Here is a 20228-nt window from a genome sequence, read left to right on the forward strand (position 1 = left end):
AATCCAAAAACTCTGGCTACTTACAAGGAATCAATGGTAAGCTATTTCTGAAAACATCTTAAGGGCCAACTAGATATGTTGCACCATATCATGTAATTAATTTCAGGCAAAAAGAAACCTTCAAATTACGGTAGTAACTTCACAACGAAGCAGTACAAATACAATCAGATTTTAATACTCCTGAAGAAAAGCCCCATTTAATTCAACAGCATGGATACTGACAGTTGTCCTGCTGAGCTGGACACAATAATTACATATTTTGCATACATAAATATTGTCTCCAAGGTGGAGTACGCAGGAACTTCGAAGTTCATGTGGTTCAGTTACACACTTAGGATTTTGGTGGTCACAGGAAAAAGCTAGCATTTCTCAGTGGTACTATAAAACTTCAATGGCAAAGTTGTGTTCTGCAGTAGCCTTCTTTTGGAAAACCCATTTTGAAAGTCTCACTTGCAGAATTGCGCAGTATTTGCAATAAATATCTAAGAACTACAAGTTAATATACAATAATCATTACATGAGAAGAAAACGGAAATGCTTGTCAAGGAATAGCATCTCAAGATTAAAACTGCATCTTTTTTGACTTGCATTTCTTGTTAGGCAGTCAGAAACTTGAAGAATTAAGAAAGGCTAAGGCTGTTCTGGCCTGCTCTTTAGACAAGCTTCATCCTGTACATCTTGTTTTGGTACACACAGCTCAAGGACAAAGTCAATTTAGAGCAAAGATGGGAAAAAATAAAAATAAAAATCAGTTCCTAGGCTTATAATTGCTTGTATGACCTTGAATTTATCTTGTGACATCTCATACTGGTAAGACTTGGACTAATGAAAGTAAAGAAGTTCCATTAACCTGAACCAAAACGCAACAGAAAAAGCACAGCTCACAGCGTTCATTCACACCTTCCAGCTTCCCCAGTCACAGAACAACATCATACATACCTAAGTTTTTTCTTACCTGCCCAAGTTCCTCATTAAGGTTTGAGGTTCTGGCCATTGCAGGTGTGTCTGTCTCAGGATAGTACATATCTATGTCCTGAAATGAGAGCAAAGTTAGACCCGTGCTAAGCAAATTAAATACTGCAGTCTCCAGCCTTCTTGTGCTGAGCTCCAACGTGGCCTGACTGCCTTAACTCCATCGGTGGAAGTTCTGACAAACAGCAACCAAGCTGATTAGCAGGGCTTCCTTTCCACGGGGTACCTCCCTACTACATAAACATGAGAAAAGTCTGACTCAATTAATGGTAATTTGGTATTTTCTTCATTGCACCCCCAGCTTAAGAATTACATACAATGGGAAGTTCTAACAGGCCGCTCTAAATATAGGTTTTAAGTTACAAGAACAATACAATTTACTGCAACCCGTGATTAAAAGAGACAATTAGTGACTTAGTAAAATCAACTCTTGATTACTATATTTAATTGGAAGGGTGAACAAAATAGCTGCTATAAGCAGTTCAGAGAACACACACAAACCAGATCTTATTTACTTGCATTTTAGAGGAACCTCTCTAACCTTACTGAAAGTCCAAGTCTTAATGCATACCAAGACCAGGAATGTTTCTCCTCCACTTGTTACAGTTGAGCTTAAGACATCTCTAAAGTATTTTCAGTACATAAGCGAAGAGAAACACTTTGAAGTCAGCGCCTGCACGAACAGAGGTATCACCACTCTGTAACAGAAGGCACCACCAACTCATCTCCTTGGAGAAACATCACGACTCATACCATGGTGGACCTGACTACCAGCCTCAGGGTTTAAAAAAAGCACAAACAAGTTCCGTCTTTCCTTCTGCTGTGGCCAAGAGAAGCTACAGGATACCAAGGAGTTTTCAAAAGCTATCTAACCAACCATGAATGAGTCTGCTGAACAACTTCTCCCATCTTGAAAGCCCAAAATATACAAAAGCAATCATTTGTACAGGAGAGCTTCCTGCAACTACATCTTGTCCTTTCTTAGTGAGCACAGCACAGATTAGATCTCCTGAACTTCTCCCTGCCTTTCCCAGAAGTTGCATTGGGAACTCACCAGAAAGTCTGGTAAAGATTTCAGGTTTTTCATGAAACTTTGCCAAAGTGATGTTAATACATCTTAGTCTTGTTACTTACCCAATTTATAAAAAGAGCCTGAGTAAATTTGACAACTTCCAACGTCACCAGAAGACTGATTGGAATAAGGTTGTTGTACAGGATTATAAATGTCAGCAGATTGTATCCAAAGTTGACAGACAGCATTTCTGTGGACCGAAAGACACATCACATCATACAGATGGCAGAAATCTAAGTGACACAATATAAGGGTAATCATCTTTCTGTAGTTGCCCTTATCGTATATAGTAGCACTAAAATAACCAGCAATTGTGTTAAGGCTTAGCAAAAGGGTCTTTCCAATACTGATTTCAATATTAAATATATAAAAGCACCCAGATAACATGCGCCTGGAGACACAGCATACCACGTCAGGTGAAGAAGAGTGAGATTGCTGAGGATATGTATTAGAGATCAGAACACTTGCTGAATATTTTTTGCTGAACAGATGGCAAGATGTATGATGTTCCACACTATAACCCAAATTTAGTGATTTATCCGATGTGTCAACTACCCCAATTAAGAGCCACCAATATCACTAGTAGCTTAACTTCACCCTTCAGAAACAGTGAATTAAAAACAGAGCAAATAATAAAATTTGTTCTAAAAGTTGTCAGCATCAGCAGACTTGAGAAGTCACTCACACTAAAGAAATAAGTAAACAAAATGACTTCAGACATGGGGCAACAAACTGAGGCATCTGGCTTAAGTAGAAGAGCTGTTAGTAACAGTGACAATGTCAGCCATAAAGGGAAGGGAAAGCGTTTATGAACAGCAGACAGGATCAGAAGTGGTCCAGCAGAGCACAGGGCAGCATCTCCTGTCCATGGTGCCAACCACAGCCACTTTCCATACATAGTCTAAGTGCTTGCATCTGGCTCTGCAGCTTAGGGAACCACTTCAATCAGCACAGCACCCAGTGCAATATGGTCATAGCCCATAACTATGGGATTTTTAGTGTTACAAATGACTTGGGACGAAGGCAGCAGAGCAAACTAGGAGATAAACACCAAGGAGTTGTAGTTTGGACTCAGGAACCTCCTCCAAGCATGAACACTGATGAATTCCGTATCTTTGCTCAGTTAACACAAAGAACAGAAGCACACCTGGCTGGAAAATACCCTTCCTAATACAGCCCTTATAGAAATCAGACATTTCAGAAAGATTCCAAGTCTCCCTATCTGCCTGAAGAAAGCATTTCCCACAGTTACTGAAGCAATGGAAATTGTGTGTTGAATTTAGAGGGAAGCATCCATACAAACTACTGCCTCACACTGCATTAAAGGTTGCATCTGTTTCATATTAGTACAAGTTCAAGAGTTTGTTTCATTCATCTTTTCCTTCTGTCATTTGAAGGCACAAATTTGAACTTCCTCATTAAAAGCAGGGTGAAGGATAGAGAATAAGCTTGGAGTCACTGATATTGCTACCAGAAGACACTACAGCTACCAAAATTGGAGTGAAGTACAAGGCACTTCCATGTACTTCCTATAAAAGTTCTTTTTCCCCCATTACTATCATGTCTGCATTTGATTTGAACTCCTGAAGATCCTTTTTGCCATCTGTTTTTACCATCACCACCAGAAAGACAGTTTGCAGTGAGAACTGTTTTCAGATTTACATCTCCAGGTGTTTGTAACAATACATTTTATACCTGGATAATATAACCCCCAAGACAGAAGTCTGATGGGCAGCACTGTATTTCTTTGCTAGGCATTTGCATAAGGCCCATCTTTGATATCTGAACTAATAAATTCAAGGAGTAAGAATAAAAACAAATAACCCCCGTTAAGCATGCTAAGCAGTTTTCTCATTACTAATGACAGAAGTCAGAAGCCAAAGCAACTCTGAAACACACAGCAAATACAAACATCACAAGATTTAGCCTGCATTTCAGTTCTTTGCAACAGATTAGCATATCTCATTGAAAATCAGGAAACAACACAGCTAGACAAATCCTTTTCTTCTGTACACAAGCATGAAACCCAAGTTAGCACCATATATCTGGGACCTGCTACCCTTTAGTCACGTACATGATATGTACGGACATGATAGACAAGGCAGTAGTACATGACCTACTCTAAAACCAAATTCTGCAGATGCATGGTATCTCCACAGCGCTGAAACTTGAACAGCCAACACCACTCTTGCCAGTCTTCTGATTCTTTCCTGCTCCCTAGGTGGCAACCCACTGACAGCTACCTAACCTTTCAAATGCTTTATTAACAGAAGCCCCACTGGCAAGTTAATTTATGCCAGTCCACTCTGCGAAATTAAAAAAAAATAAGAAGAATCAGGCCATCAAGAGTTAGCAACAGGCTGTTTCTCATGTGTCTTTCTTTCTCCATTTCCTATTTTATACATTCAGGACACACTCTGAGCACCCTGCCAGCATACTCACTGTTGGAGCCAAGGTACCAGACGACCTCGCCGTGTGTTCTGTTCCACAATAAGGCACCTACAGAGCTCACGAGGGCCATGACCAGGAGAATACAGAACAAAACCAGGATCTGCACGTTGGTCACTTTCTCCACGTTTGATCTCTTCAGAGGTGCTTTGGTTGAATTCTGAAGAGCAGCACAAAGAGTCTGATAATGCCTTGAACAATATCAAGTAGCAAAAGCAAATTCATTCTTCATTTTTAGTCAGTTATAGAACTCATCGCTTCAACTCTATGTAGCTCAATATTGTATGCAAAGGCCAACAAGGTCCTAACAGTAGCCAATACTCCTAACGACTGCTAAATTGACAGAAGACTGGACAAGAGAAACATTCAGTTCTAAAGGTCTAGTACACATCTCCTTGCTGTACATGCCATCGATGGTCAAAGGTGAACAGCACATACCTGTTTCTGGACTCTCCAAGCCCTCCCCATCATGTAATCATTAAGGTTGGCAAATCCCTCCAAGACCGTCTGGTCCAACCATCCCCTACCACCAGTGTCACCCACTAAGCCATGTCCCCAAGCACCACGTCCAACCTCTCCTTGAACACCCCGACAACGGTGATTCATTAAGGCAATACAAACTGTAGTCTTAACCTCACTATCTCCAAGTGTTAAAATTGTAGGGAGTCTTTACTATTTCCTCAGTAGCTAACCCTCACTTTTAAATGCTGTATAGCTAACAAGTTATAATACAGTTAGTTTACTGACACAACGAAGTGTTGTGAGACACATACCTCCATAAATTTTTATGCACATACAACTTTAAGTTCAATAGCATCCTTGTACTCCTCAAGATTTAATTTAAACAGGTATGAGTCAAACCATGTCATGAATTCAAGTCTAAATACAGGCAGAATACAGGGAAGAACACCAGCTTCTAGAAGAACATGCTCCAAATCTTTGAAGGTATACCTGCATGAGTTTTGTATCATGTCCTGTATACACGACAATACCCAAGACCCACTGAGTGTTCCTCAGCTGTGCACCTCTTAGCAAGATCTGGTCTGGACCAACAGGAACTGGGCTGCAAAACAAGAAGGATGCAGCTCTCAATTCTGGACAATGCTTTCGGGAAATAGTTAGCCTTTCAGCATTACTCCCCCCTCTTCAAAACTCTTCAACATAAGAAAAAAAAAAAGTATTTTAATGAACTTATATTGCCCACAATCTTACATTATCCATGCAACACATAGTTTTCAGTGCTGTTTTGAAACCCAAAGCGCAGCAGAAGGTGAGTGATTCAAGAGAGCTGCTGTAATTGCCCAGAACTTAAGGCAGCTCTAAAGCCTACTCTGTGCTTCGTTTTATTAGCTGAAGTCTCACACCCATGACAGAGAAGCATCACACTTGCAAACAATCCATTCAAAGCACACTATAGCCTTACACATGTCATTTCAGAAACATTTTGGTAAAATTGCATTACCCATGAGACTTTTTCAAGCGAGAAGCACGTGATCTGGCACTATTCAGCTTACACAGCCAAGTGGGATACCTTTGGTGCAGGAAAACAAGTACAGCAAGGCAAAACCTGTAAGCTCCTGCTGACTCCTCAAGTTCTATGACTTAAAGTATTAAGTGTATATTCTCAGTTCTTTTCTTTCATGAGTTGCAACAGATACAAGTCACACTGATAAGACTCCAGATTCTGGAATCATTTTCCTGTATATATCTCAACTTGGTACAGCCTTTGGCTCCTGTTGGACGGTAAAGGGTTCCAGTTTCCTCTCCATGTGTCCTGTAGCAGGACACCCCTAAAAATACAAACATTTCCTCTGCTCTTTCTTAAGTGTCTAAAAGAAGAGCTGATTCCAAAGAAGCCATGTCTCACTTAAAAAGCAGAAGACTCCACAGAAAGGCAGAACTTTGTCATCTTACACTGGCAGATGCTCTGACTCACAGGTGATAACTGTTTGCCTTGTGCCCACCCCACCCAAAACAGGCATCTCATCAATGTTGGAGACGAAAAGCACGCAGGAACTATTTCTCCCAACCAAAAGAGTTTACGGCTCTGCTGTCAAGCTGGTACCTTTGACCGTCTAAGCGCAAGTTCCCAGTGAAGTCGTAGAGATGGCGGTTCGGCCCTTCGCACTCGATCCTCCCAGATACTTTCATCAGTTCTTCTCTTGACTGGAGACTAGCGGTTTGAGACAATCCCTGCACAGACCAATCCAAGAGAGGTTCTTGTCAAAAAATAATTAGGAAGACAACTAGGAAAAAAAAAATAATTTCTTCCAATAATTCAGATAACAAATGTGCTTGACTCTGGGGTTTTCTCTTTTTGTGTTTGTTTTTAGATGAGTAATCAATAACTTTCCTGCAAAACTTAACTATCATGGACGTACATGAGCCTGCTTATATAGGATTGTCTTAAACCCCTCTACCAAAAAGCCTACAGGATCTCTGTGATGAAGAGGAAATTCACATCCACAAATGTTCACATGTGCAGGAGGAAGTAGGATAGAAGCACCATGAAGAAGCTTGGCTTTTCTCTCAAAGTGTAGCTCTGCTGATGATGTATTACTGCTGCTAAATATAGTCCCTCTTAAGTGTAGTCTCTCCTAGCTCACTACAGCCGTTGTGCTCTGACCCTGCTCAAGGTTAATTACAAACCCACAATGCAACCCTAACCTAACACATCACCACTCCATCCGAGACTGCACTCACAACACTCCATTGCTTTCCATCTGATTACCTCCACTTGCTAAGAGCGATCCATTTTTCAGTTTCTCTTGCCAGAATTTGACTGCAGCACTGCAAGCCAAAACAAGGCTTTAAGAAGAAACCCTCCACAACCTTATTTTTGTATTTTAAGCGTGTGTCCAGAAGGAAATAAAATCTGACAAGAACCCCAATCTGACCTATCAGGCTGACCCAGAACAGGAAATCATGTTTCCTCAAGTGTAGTAAACAAGCTTTTAAACCATATTTTTTATATATACATATATGTATACATGTATATATCACTCAGTATATAAAAATTCTAATCCAAACTCATTTTTCCTAACTCTGGGAAAGAAGGCAAAGAGATTCTCAACTCTTTCTAAACACCATAATGAAAAGGATTTCTTCAACAAAACTAGAAACATCAAACTTAACCCCACTACTTACCACCAACAGGGAACAAGTTAACTGAAGCATAATAAAAGGTTCCTTTGAGCACTCCAGAGGGAGAAGCAACAGACTGGCACATGTGAGAGCAGAAATTGCATCTCTGACCACAACTACAAGATTTTTTTTTTATTACTCTTTTTTGCTAAATACAGCACTTTACCACTTCCATTCTGCTTACTCTTTAGAAGCAGTGTGTATCAACACAACTTCTTGCTGAAGTTCTTTATATTAAATTAGTAAGAAATGCCTGGGTTTCCCAGTAAGATCAGTATTATCAAATAGTTACTTGATAAAAAAAACTCATCCATCAATGGGCACAATTAGCTTCATATTTCACTCTCAGAGTTTCAGAGCACTAGCAGTGTTACTCTCTGCTTTAGCCTAGACTTTCACTATCTCTCCAAAAATGGAGAAAAGTCCAAAAAAAGTTTAAACTCAAAAAAAAAAAAAAAAAAAAAAAAAAAAAAGCCATTAAGCCATTATTGTATTCACCGAGTCTTTAAAACTCCACCTTTGGGGAAAAATTTATCATGGCTTAGGGAAAGCAAAAAGGCACCAATAGATAAAAGACTACCTGAAAATCTATTCCAAAAGCTGTGTCAACAGATCCCATTTAGCAAGGGAGTAGAGAGCAGATCCATAGTACATTCACAGTTTTTAATAATAGTTCTGTAGCTTTTGCATCTCCAATAAATACTAATGCAAGAGCTACAACTCATTCTCAGTACAAACCATCCACCAGAAAACCTACACTAGGCTTCTCCCAGCTACAATGCTACGTGCATATAAGAGTGGATACCTCAACATCTTCTCGGGATTAGAGATGAGCTTGACTCAAAGAGGCAGACGAAAAAATCTAAGTATTTGGAGTGTTTCACATTATTCTGACAGAAGTTATCGCTATCATTAGCAAGCAGTAAGACTGGTAAAAGTACTCCCTGCACCTCAAGCAAAACACAGCCAAGGTCTGCTTGATTCCTCTTTTAGGCTTATGTTCCCCCCTTTCCTCTGGATTAGTTCCTTCGATTTGTACATGAAACATTATTGCTTGGGTTTGTATCTGTCAGGAAAAAAAAGGCTTACAGCAACCTGGAAAGAGATGCGTATTTTATTGTCTTGTTTTATTTTATTTATTTTAAATAGTACGAGTATTGCTGTCATGCAAGCTACCGTCTGCCCTGCAGCTAACACTAGTACCTAGCAGAAAAACAGCGAAGTTCTCTTTGTTTTACCTGTCGTATTTTAAGATTCGTCTCCCCATCGAGATTGGCTGTTTCGATATAGCACATGGCTTGAGGTTCACTGTAAGGAGCACAACAAGACTGTCAATATTGAAAATTAATTACTTTTTATATACTACTTTTGCAGTGAAGTGGTCCATGATACGTCTTCAATACACTGCAGAAGAGAAAAATCAATACTCGTGGCATAAAACCATAAAAGAGCCAGCTAAGAGCACATATTTTTCAGACATGCCTTTGAATATGAATGCTCTAATATTAAATTATACAGAAAGACAGGTCTAAAGAATTTTACAAATCACAATTAACTTGGATGCCTGAAAAAAATATTTTACACTGTAGTCCGTAATATTGCTTCAGATTGCATGAGCTATGGATAAATGCAATGCTAATTAATGAGGAGTGCAAGAAGTGGACACGCAACGGGATGAAGAGGGTGGTGCCCTCTACTACTGAGCTTTGTCTATGAACCATGCACACACAAGGTTGTGGCCACAGGACCACCTTTAAGTTGAGAAACTTCTGGAAGTACACGTGAAGTCACTGCTAAGCAGTGTTTATTTCACCCCTTTAAAAAAAAAAATGAGAAAAGGTATGATAAGATTGAAACTGAGAGCTGCATCTTCTAGCATAGCAAAAAATCTTCCTCATAGTTGTCCAGATTTGCTGTTAGTCGAGGTCTTACCTATATCTGAAGTGGAAAATCTCTGCACAGAACAACATTACCTTATTACAGTACTACCTAACACCAATTATTTCCCAACACACTGCTTAAGATTTAAAACCTCTGTATGGAACCACCAAAACTGTTTTTACCACTGCCTTTTTAGGCTGTTAGGGAACATCAGTTTCATACCTGGACCCAAATCATGTGCTCCTTCAGCATATCACTATTCATACTCTTGAGATGTTGCTATTTGCTTTCCAAAATAACCAATTACAGCAAACATAATTAGCAGAAGCATCAGCAACAAAAGGCTCCTTAGGAAAAGTATTGCTAAGAAATGGACAGGTACACATATAACACAGTAAGTAGCTAGATTTTTCTCTCCATTGATAGTTTCTTCAAGAAGAAAGGTGCAGAAACTGTCCTTTACCTCTTCCTATAAGATCAACCTGAACCCAAACCCAAAGAAGTCATAGTGAAAGTTCAGCTTGGTTCCAATTGTACTTGTTAGAAACAGTTTATCCACAACAACTGGAGTGGTTAACTCCTGAGGTAGATCTCTCACAAGGCAATTCCTTGCATTTCCACATAAATGTAGAAGTGTTTCCATACAAAGCTTTGTTTGGGTTTAAATCACTTCATTTTTGTTTCATGTAAACTTATTCTGTATGTGAACTTCATATGATGTCACCTTTCTTCTATGAAGCAAAAAAAAAAAAAAAAAAAAGAATCAAGATAACAAACAATCATCTACTTCAACTCCAACACTCAGTTCAGACAGAAAAGTCAACACACAAAAGAAACTCTCACCCATTCAGAGCATGCAATGCCTTCTGGTGAACTGAGGACACTTAGCATCATCATTTAAAAGACTCATGGAAATAAAACCAATTGTATAGCAGAACTGCCATAGAAATTGCTATTTATTTCAAGCAAAGCATCTCCTAAAATCAAAATACTTTGGGTTTAATTCTTCAGTTACATGATTAGCAATGATAACAAGTTAGTAGAATAATATAGAACAAAAAGCTGACCCATGCAAGTTAAGGTATAAATCAGAAATTAGTGTTTTTTTTGTTGTTGTTGTTCTGTGGTGTTTGTTTTGTTTTTTTTTTTTAGTGTAATAAATTAAAGAAGTTCTAGCAGAACAAGTATTTCTCAATACTGAAAAAGAAAGTTGTTTATGTCTAAGAGTAGCCTAATTAACTGCATGTGAAGGTTGACAACTGCTCATTATAAAAAATTGTCTGTTTTTGTTTTAAAAAAAGATACCTCTACCCTTGATCACATTAAATTTGCCTCTTTTCAGTACTTAAAGGGGACTTATCAAAAAAAAAAGACAGAAAGTGACTTTTTGCTCAATCAGATAATGACAGGACAAGAGGGAGACCAGAGCAACCTGTCAAAACCAGTCATCTCTGTCGAAAAGTATTTGTGTGGACTGAAGAAAATCATGAAAGCAAGGTGCCTGTCTCTACTTGGAAAAAAAAAAAAAAAGCGAGAACACAAACAGCACTACTGTCTCTTGTTCAAATCTCTCTTGCCTGTGTGCTTAGTGGTGTTGATTTGACCCCTTAAAGCTGTCCAACAAAATATATAAGATAGTTCATCAGCTGAATACCACCTAAATGCTTCCTCGAATCACCAACCAGCCTTCATTTTTCACCATATCTGTTTCAATTGTCCCACGTCCCACAAGAGGGAATGAGAAGTACTCGTGTTGCTGTTGCTACCACACTAGGGATGAGGCAACATATGCATAGCCCAAAGACAACAAGCGTATGAACGAAGCCCAAAACCTATTCTGCTGGCTATTTATTTAGATGCCAACTGGGCTAGCCTTTTGAAATTGTTTTAACAGCTTTTGAAGAAATCTTTCCTCGAGGGCAAGAAAATATCCTGGAAATTCAATGGAATTAACTGGAAGAAAACTGAAAATTCCTTGATTAAATGGAGGGGTCCTCAGAGGGCCACAAAACAATTAACTGCACCAAGCTTGTGCAACAGACCTTCCATCTTCCAAACTCCATGATACACCTGGTGTATTACAAGTAGTTATGCTACTAAGTCTTTAAGAAGCCTTCTTTCTTAAGAACCTATCAGCAATGCTAAAAAAAATAATAATAATTGCCTAGTAAAGCATGTTTTGACATTGTTGAAGTCTGATTTTAGATGTGGAGGAGACGTAGTGTCATCTGATGTCTGTTTTTACCACTAGCAAATACAGAGTTTAGAGTCCTCTGCACCTCAGTTCATCAGACATTTCCACACCCACTCAGGATACCTGGAAGATATAATGATCATGTCTGCTGGAAGATGCTGCCCATTGGTGACCTTCACAATATCGCCTACTGCTACCTGGTGAATCAGGGGCAGGAGAACAGTAGCATGGAAGAGAAAAACAAACAGTATGCTCGTCTGCAATGTTAGTTGGTTATTTTCCTTCACCTAACAGAACATCATGCACAAAACAACTACAGACAGTGCTACTGGAAGTCAGAGTAGTTTTCACTGCAAATTTGAAAATCTGGTGCCAAAACCTTCCCTCTTCTGAAGGCTAAGTAAGGTATTCTCTATAGAAAAACTAAATATATACTCTATTGAAGAGTATAAAATTCTGTGGCTTATTTGTAGAAAAAGTGATTGGTTTATTCAATAATCCAGCTATTATCCAAATTTGAGTTCATTTCTTTAAGTACAGTCTTATCTAACCCACAGAAAGATTTCTCCAGGTGAAAAAGTACCTTTACTTAAAGGTTACTCTCCTCAAGCATCTCTCATATTTTTTCTCCATATTACTCACGCACCTAAGTAATGCACAAGGCACTGCTTGTATTAGTCCCTAGCAAGAAGCATCGTTTCTACAGATAGACAGTATCAGCTAGTTCTTCACTGGCCTGGAGTCACTTGAGATTCACAAAGTTATAATTTCTGGAGTACAGAAGACCTAACAGTTTCCAGCACCTGTGAAAGGTGTCACATACTCAGTCCTTCTTACCAGTGAAGTCCCTTGCAACTCTCAAGACGGTAAGCCAGGACCACCCGAAGCATATCAGACTGGTGAGCATCCCCTGTATTGCCCATTGAAATGGGCCTAAAATACTTGAACACATTAATTTATTAAAAATAAAACAGATGGCATGTTTGCACTGGGAAAGTCATTAGTCCTGTTTGGATCCCACTGAAAACAAGTTCTCTTTTATTTCAGTACAAAAAATATAGGAAGTCTGTCTCGGAGTAAACATGTTGATAGCACAAAACAGTTCACCTCTAACAACATAAGCAAGCCTGGGCAATATGCAGGTGCGAGACACAGACCGATCTGGGAAGTGCTTGAGAAGACGAAGGGTATAAACAAGGGGGAAGGGGAAGGAACAACCACAGACTGCAGGCTCAGCTTCAACTATTATCTTTGCACTCAGTATCCTCGTTATAAACAGGGCATCGACCAGCATAAACAAACACTACCACGAGGCTTCAGAATCCCCAGGAATCTTTAGTTTAGTTCTGTTACAGTCTAACACTTCAGCAGGATTGCATTTAGGTCTCATGAGCTATGTCTCATTTCCCAGAGGTTATAAAAGACTGTACTTTTCCTTAGTTTCCTTTATTAGTTAACAGAGCTAATTTTGTCTTTAAAGGGAATTAAGAGCCACAGTTAGATCACTGCATCCTGAAGGATTTCAGCAAGCTCTACCAATAAATCTCAGCAGGCCCCAGGACAGGGCTGCTCACAACCTGGATTCAGCATGCTGCAGGGCTTCTCTTCCTTACTTGAGCAAACCCCTTACTAATTAGCCTCCAAACATAAGACCTTTTGAGCACAGATATCAATATAAGCCTGTTAAACTTCTCTGAGAAGTACAACATTGCAGTGAAAGTTCCTCTTCTAGACACGGACAGAGAACAAAATACTTTTTGTACCCTGGAGCATATTAACTATCAAGCAAGAATACTTAAAACAGTTCATCAGCATCTGTCTGAAACATAGTACTAAAATTTTAAGGTTGGTACTCAGTGCCTTGCTCATGGCAATTTTCATTATTGTAGAAGATCCCTCCCACCCCAGGTCACAGGGAATTCTCACGCAAGGCATGGTAACTCTAGGCCTCTTACTTTATTCCAGCAGTAAAAATTTGTGAACACCTTCTCCTTCCCGTAGTTTTACTTACCTCTTTCCATATAATGTTCTGCCACATCCCATTTCTTAGAACTGGAAAGAAAATGTGAAGTTAGATCAGAATAAATAACCAAAACACAGGCAAATTTCAAAAACTAGATCAGCGGCAGGGAACATTGACTGGAGTGAGAACTAGCACACAAATCAGAAAAATACTTTTCAGAAGTTTGGACCACATTTTGTCCAAAGCTGTAGACACATTCATCAAAGAAAAAAATAAAATAAAAGAGGATTGTCTTAACGTTTACATGCAATCACTTGGTTGCCTGATAGAAAATAGTTGGTGGCCTGATTTCTTCTTGGCATTTCATTTGCAGGAGGTGGACATCTTTACTTACTCCTTAAATAAAAGGGCACCACTGCTCATTGTTAATCAGTACTGGGAAGCATCTTCACCATATGAGTCTTTTTGTTTGTTTGTTTCTCATCTATTCCCCTGCATTTCACTCTATTTTCACTCTGATCCACCTAGCCTCACTACCATCTCATTTCACCCTACAGGGCTTAGACTTCAGTGTCAATCAGACCCAAAACCCTACCAAAAAGCAAAGATCAACTTTGACAGAAGTAGAATCCTAAGCGTCAAAGCTGAAAGGGATGGGGGAGAGGGGTTTTGGGGGGAGCAAGGAACTGAAGCAGGCCTTGGCTTCTGTAGGGCCCAGGTCCGATGGTGTCTTAACACTCATTGATCATCTACTCAGGAACACTGTCTGGCCAGTAGCTCTTCAGGTACTCCTGCATGTACTTTATACGACCCTAACCTAAGCAGGAACGTCAAATATATTTATATATGCCCAGCCACTGTCAGGTAACCAAGGCCAGTCCAGCTCTGAGCACATCACATACACCTAAATAAGACCAAACCCCTCACTGAAAACAGCTGTGGCCAGTCTTTAGAGATGTACAGATGTATTACAGAAATGTGTGCAACAGATGAAGGTTGAAGAGCCTGGCCCCTCTATCTGAGGTGTGAACAATTTTCTCCTCGGTCCTATGCAATTCACACACGTAGCTCATTTGAAGAGAACACCAAAGTCCCCAGAAGGTACAGTTCAACCAGATACGGCCTCAACTGTCCAACCCAGGTTATGCAATTGTGGGAAAAAAAAAAAAAAAAAAACAGTTGAAAAACTTTTACAGCATCTGGTGGGTTTTGAACAGTCTGGGCAGTGTTCTGGAGGGGGAGAAAATCGCTTAGTTTTCATGGAGGGGCTGAGAATTATCTACTTTGGGCAACCTTGAAGTTATATCAGCAATTAAATTCTAAAAGCTTCATCCCCCCACTTCTCACCCCCAGGTGTGACACTGCCAGCATCAATCTGAAACACTGTGTAAGGTTTGGTGCTAATGCACCTAGTCCAAAAAGACATTCACTCACTACCATTATGACGGTTTAAGCAACAGCACTGTTTTTTTAAAAAACATAACATGTTCTGGTATTCAATATTTGCACTTCAAATATTTAAAATTTAGTCTTACCTACTGTTTTCTTTTTATTCACTGCACTGTCTGCCTTATGCCTTTTCTGCAAGGAAAAACATTTCATTACGCCTCATTACAATTCATTAGATTCTGAAACTATTAGAGCTAGAAACAGGACAGACTACAAGAGGATACACCGGGTCCTTTTTGCCTGTATGACAGTTTTGAAAAAAGCCACATTGATCATCTAAATCCAAACAGTTTATAAAAGAAAATAACGTCACTTTAAGACATCCCCATGTTGAAAATCAGACTCCGACCTGGACTGATAGCAGAAGACTTAAGTCTCCAAAACTGTTTTTTTCGGAGAGGAAAAAAGCAAAAGTAATAGTGAGCAACAGTGTAGTTAGGTGAAAGTTGGAGTATACGTGCTATGTGTTTAAACTATTTTCTAAGTTATTCATCAGAACTTTATAATAAGATCTTCTTGCTTTTCAAAGAGTATCTAAGGAACTTGACACAGATTTTCTCCAAAACAGTTTGCTTTATGGTAAAGTGGATTTTTTATTTATTATTATTATTATTATTTATTTTTAATCTCGAGTGTTTAAGATCAACTAAAAAGCCCACATATCTGTCGGAACTCTGCAGTGCCAATATAATAACACTGGCTTTCTAGCCAGGTCTTTCTAATGAAAGCACTAGTAAGCAAGTTTGAAGAAGTATAAAGAATCATTCCAGTTTTCACTAAGTTGCTTCCATACAACTTTTTTGATTGCCATTTAGCTGTAATGGAAAACACTTAATTTATCTCAGTATGCTACAGAAATTCTAGTCGTGTCAGCATCTTTGAAAATAAAACGGTACTTTGCCATCATTCAGCATTTGAATTGACTTAGAGATGCACAGCTTTATGGCAGTTTATGGCTTTTTGAAGCACCCCTTCTGTTGTTAGCACAGATTCCCCATATAATAATCCATACTCACATAGTCTTCTATGATTTCTTTGATGCCAGCAATAGTTAGAATAAATAGCAATGGCACCAAGGTGGTATATCTTCCTGTTGGAGAGACATCTGGAATTTGCTGTGAAGAGGGAAAAGAGAGATCCATTCTATGTTAAGAATAAGTTTCCAGTAAATTTATCATTTTATGCAATTATCTCAGCGGAGAGATGGTAGAGCTTAAATTCTTATTTCTGTGTGATCGACATCCAAATTCAGTAGACAAACTATCCTAAAAGATCTGAAGAAACTACTACTATTAAATTAGATGATGAAGGTGTTGTATAGGCCTGTTATTTTGAGTCTCCTCACTTAATAAGGAAAGCATTCAACTGATGTTTATCACTGATTCAAAGCGAATACCTGGACTATCTGAACAAACAGCAGCTTCACACGAATCCATACATGCTATTTACAGTACGGTCAATAACTCTGTATTTTGTGATACCACTTGTTTTCATTTATTAATAATATAGCTATCTTGATTTTAGGAATTATGTTGAAAAAATATCTATAGTACCCTCTAATTTCAACTATTAAGTATATACCTTCTTAATATTACTATTTAATATATGTTTAGAACATACAAGCACGAGGATTCAAGTTATTTAATAACTGTAATGCAGTAAAAGTTCGGTAAAACAATAAAACTCTACCTGCAGTAAGGCAATGAAGAGGAAGAATGCATTTGCAGCTTTTCTTATCTGCTCATACAGGAATCGAGGTAGAAAAGTCACCACGCTGTACTTGGCTGTGCTGCAGGTCAAAAGATACTGATTTTAGGACTTCATCTGAACATCATACAGGGATTATGACAGAAAAAAATCAAGTAGGTTTCTAAAGCCATTGTTAGAAAAAGGTTTAAAGCTCATACAGTAAAGACAAGTATAGAATATGAAGGGATAAAGTTGTCTGTGTTTTAAGAAAGAACTGCACAGAACAAGAGGTAACATACAAAGCCAGAAGGCTGACAGTCCCCCTTTAATCAGTAAAACCTTTATTACTGGAAGAACCATCACACAACGTGCCATCTGTCCAAACTCCTGTACCACGAAGAGGCAGCCTTTTAGTTGAGGCTGAAGCACCTGAGTGCTAACCCCCATCATAACCTGGATTGTAACACTGGGGTAGGCAGAGTTAAACAACATTAAAATGAGAAATTCGACACTGCTATTTTTGCACTGCCTCTTCTCCTAGCTCAGAACCATCCTAGGTTCAGTTATGAACAACCTTCTGTAACAACAATACACCCTTTTTCAGAATAAGCTTTTCTTTTTTCCACAGGTAGTGTTTTTTGTCTGTTTTTTAAAAAGGTAAAAGAAAAGTACACTACACTGACTTGTCTCTAAGCTATGAAATTACTTGTCCTCCTCACATCCAACCCAGCTATGGCTGTTACAGTAAGCATGACTACAATTTCAGGAGAAGTGCCCAAGATGACAAGAGAGTTTAACCCCTGGATTTTTAAAGGAGTTATATCAGCCTCACCCAAGTTGTCAAATTACCAAAAAAAAAAAAAAAAACCAACAGCTTAAAAGAGATCAAGACTATCATATGCAAGCCCTTGCTCCCTGAACACAATTTACTCCATGATCTACACGCTTTCCTGACAAAGGTTCTGCAGCATGAATTTTCTTGCACTGTCTGAGCAGCATGAGAGAGTCCATCCAGCAGCATCCACACAGCATCGCATTATATAGAAAGAAAAATATATACTTTTTACAGTTAAAAAAGCAACTCTGACTTATTTTCCATGGAATTACCACAGCACCTTCCTTCCTTTATCATTAGCATGAGCTGGAACTTGAAAAACCAAGTGCCTGCAGCTAGAGTGCAGCTGTGTCCTCCAGACACTGAACGTAATCCCTGCAAGAGCCAGCCAGCCAGTGACAGGCTTTCTTTTTGGGTTTTCAGCTTTTAAGATAAAGGTGCTTTATGTTTCCAGGGAACAGAGAACCGAAAGATCATCCTCCTTTCATGAAAGGAGAAATTGTTTCCTGAAGCACCACTAACACAGCCCCTCAAACACAGAAAAGATGCTGCTTTATTGAAGCTTCCCAAGCCACGAGCACCACGTTAAGTGTGAACCTCTTTGCGAAATGTTTTGCCAATTCTCTCGCACCTTTAAGCCTTTCAGAGTAAAAGCAAATGCTTTGTCTACATGATCTGCCTTTCACAACCGATTGCTGAGCACAGAACTTACTATAACCTTGATCAACAGGTAATTAAGTACAGCAGGAATCTCTTACATTTATCTTTGTACGTACAAGGTTGGAGAAGGGCATTCTCCAAGACTGATCTATTTGCTTGAACCACTTTCTCCCTCTTGTCTTTCCCCAGCCCCAGCTCCATGTCATTTAATGAGACTCCACTGCACCTCCTGGAATAAAGCAGTGACAGGAGAGGCGACAGCATCATCTGCTCAAAAAGCTCTGCGTTGGGCACTGGAGTACAATTAGTGGGGGGAGCAGGAGTCAAAGTGATGAGATACAAGCCACCAAGACCCGATCTTACTGGGCTGTGGGAGCCGTAGCTCAATTTTATGTTTTTCTCTTTAAGCGACCCTGGCTAGGCCTGATGCAAACCAGTGATTACTTCAACTGGATCTCCTAAAAGAAAAGAAAGCATACGTACAGCACACGTAACAGCACTTCTAGCACTACAGGCTACAGACATCCTGTTGGCCCTATTGATCTGCAGAGTCCTGTAGTAAATGCTCCAAGTGGTATTTCACAGGAACCTCAAGGGGACGGGTTTCAACACAGATTACACCCCCAAAACGAACTGAATCAAAGCCTGCATCTGCATTCAAACATATTAAGCAGGACGTTTATGTCTTTGAAATGCTATTAGGATTTCCAGCAATAAGATATTTTTTTTCCATTTGAAGTTACATTCCCTTGGTCCCAAGCGTAACAGCCCTCCTACAACGCAGGATATAATTAAAGACATTTCAGTGGTACCTTGTGTCTTTAAAAAATGGTTTAATTAAGTGAATAGTTTAGCCCTGCCCCACAAGTGAATTCCCCAGGCCATACTAATGAGAAGTCAGGAACTGGCAGATTTCAGAAAGATGCCTCAAATTCCATATAATGGAATTTACAACTCCATATAATGCTTTACAGGCCACCGAGCTAGTGAAACTGCATGATATGCCACAGAAACACGTTTTTGTAACAAAATGGCATGCCCAGAGCATTTGCCACGATTATATTAAAGCAAGAGTTTGCCTGATTGCAATCAAGCTGCACCATTTATTAACGACACTCTGCCATTTCCAACTTCCAGAGCTAACAGCTCCAAACTGCATTCCTTTTCTCATGGTTGTGCTAATGAAAACATAATAAAGCTTTTTTGAAATAACTTAATCCGAAGCAAGTTCTTCCGTTCGTGTGCTTTGTTACTTAAGTAACATGGCAAACACCTGCAAAAAAATAGGTATGGCTCTAACCAGCAGTGCACATTCAGCACTTACCACACAGATCAGGATCAATAATCATCTGTATTTATACGCAGTACGTATGCATTACTATTTTTAAAAAGTTTCTCATGAAAGGCTACGTAATACACTTGCTCTGCTCCAAGTTTTATTGGATAAATTGGGCTCTGAAGAGGAACTTTCTAAAAGACAAATACAATGCTTGCCAATAAATTATTTTTGCTCCCTCACAGCGATGCCTGTTGTCCTGGTTTCAGCTACGACTGAGTTAATTTTCCTCATAGCAGCTGGTGTGGTGCTGTGCTTTGGATTCAGGCTGAGAATAATGCTGATAACACAGGGATGGTTTAGTTGTTGCAGAGCAGCGCTCACACAGACCAAGGACTGTTCAGCTCCTGGTGCTGAGGAGCAGAGCACAGGCAGGAAAACAACAAAGCAGCACTTCCTAAAGCAGCAGCTGTTAGCTCTGCACACCGTGCTCACCTGCGGGGCTGCACGTTTGAACAGGTGTACAAACATTGGAAGAGATCTAGCTCCTTGATAGCTGCAACTTCATTCATGGCAGTTATGCTTCCAGTCACACCTCTGGGCAAACTGGGACAAACACCACCGAGCCCTGTTAGAGGAGTTTGG

At 39.4% G+C, this 20228-nt stretch overlaps 1 protein-coding gene across 3 annotated transcripts in view; it reads right to left on the reverse strand.

The window, feature by feature from the left end:
• Nucleotides 1–20228, reverse strand: part of ATP8A2 (ATPase phospholipid transporting 8A2) — a 326460-nt gene that overhangs the window by 265133 nt on the left and 41099 nt on the right. For 2 of the 3 annotated variants that reach the window (XM_082759713.1, XM_082759714.1), the window contains exons 3-13: nucleotides 16813–16912; nucleotides 16140–16238; nucleotides 15210–15255; nucleotides 13723–13763; nucleotides 11835–11908; nucleotides 8875–8944; nucleotides 6558–6685; nucleotides 5444–5555; nucleotides 4487–4652; nucleotides 2107–2234; nucleotides 956–1033 (exon numbers count right to left, since the gene is read on the reverse strand). In XM_082759713.1, the coding sequence (XP_082615839.1) occupies nucleotides 956–1033; nucleotides 2107–2234; nucleotides 4487–4652; nucleotides 5444–5555; nucleotides 6558–6685; nucleotides 8875–8944; nucleotides 11835–11908; nucleotides 13723–13763; nucleotides 15210–15255; nucleotides 16140–16238; nucleotides 16813–16912 (1042 nt within the window). Of the gene's footprint in view, nucleotides 1–955; nucleotides 1034–2106; nucleotides 2235–4486; nucleotides 4653–5443; nucleotides 5556–6557; nucleotides 6686–8874; nucleotides 8945–11834; nucleotides 11909–13722; nucleotides 13764–15209; nucleotides 15256–16139; nucleotides 16239–16812; nucleotides 16913–20228 lie in introns of those variants that run through there. The other variant, XM_082759715.1, reaches the window with a different exon arrangement.

The sequence above is a fragment of the Aythya marila genome (genome assembly GCF_965140915.1).
Source record: "Aythya marila genome assembly, chromosome: 1".
Classification (NCBI taxonomy): Eukaryota; Metazoa; Chordata; class Aves; order Anseriformes; family Anatidae; genus Aythya; species Aythya marila.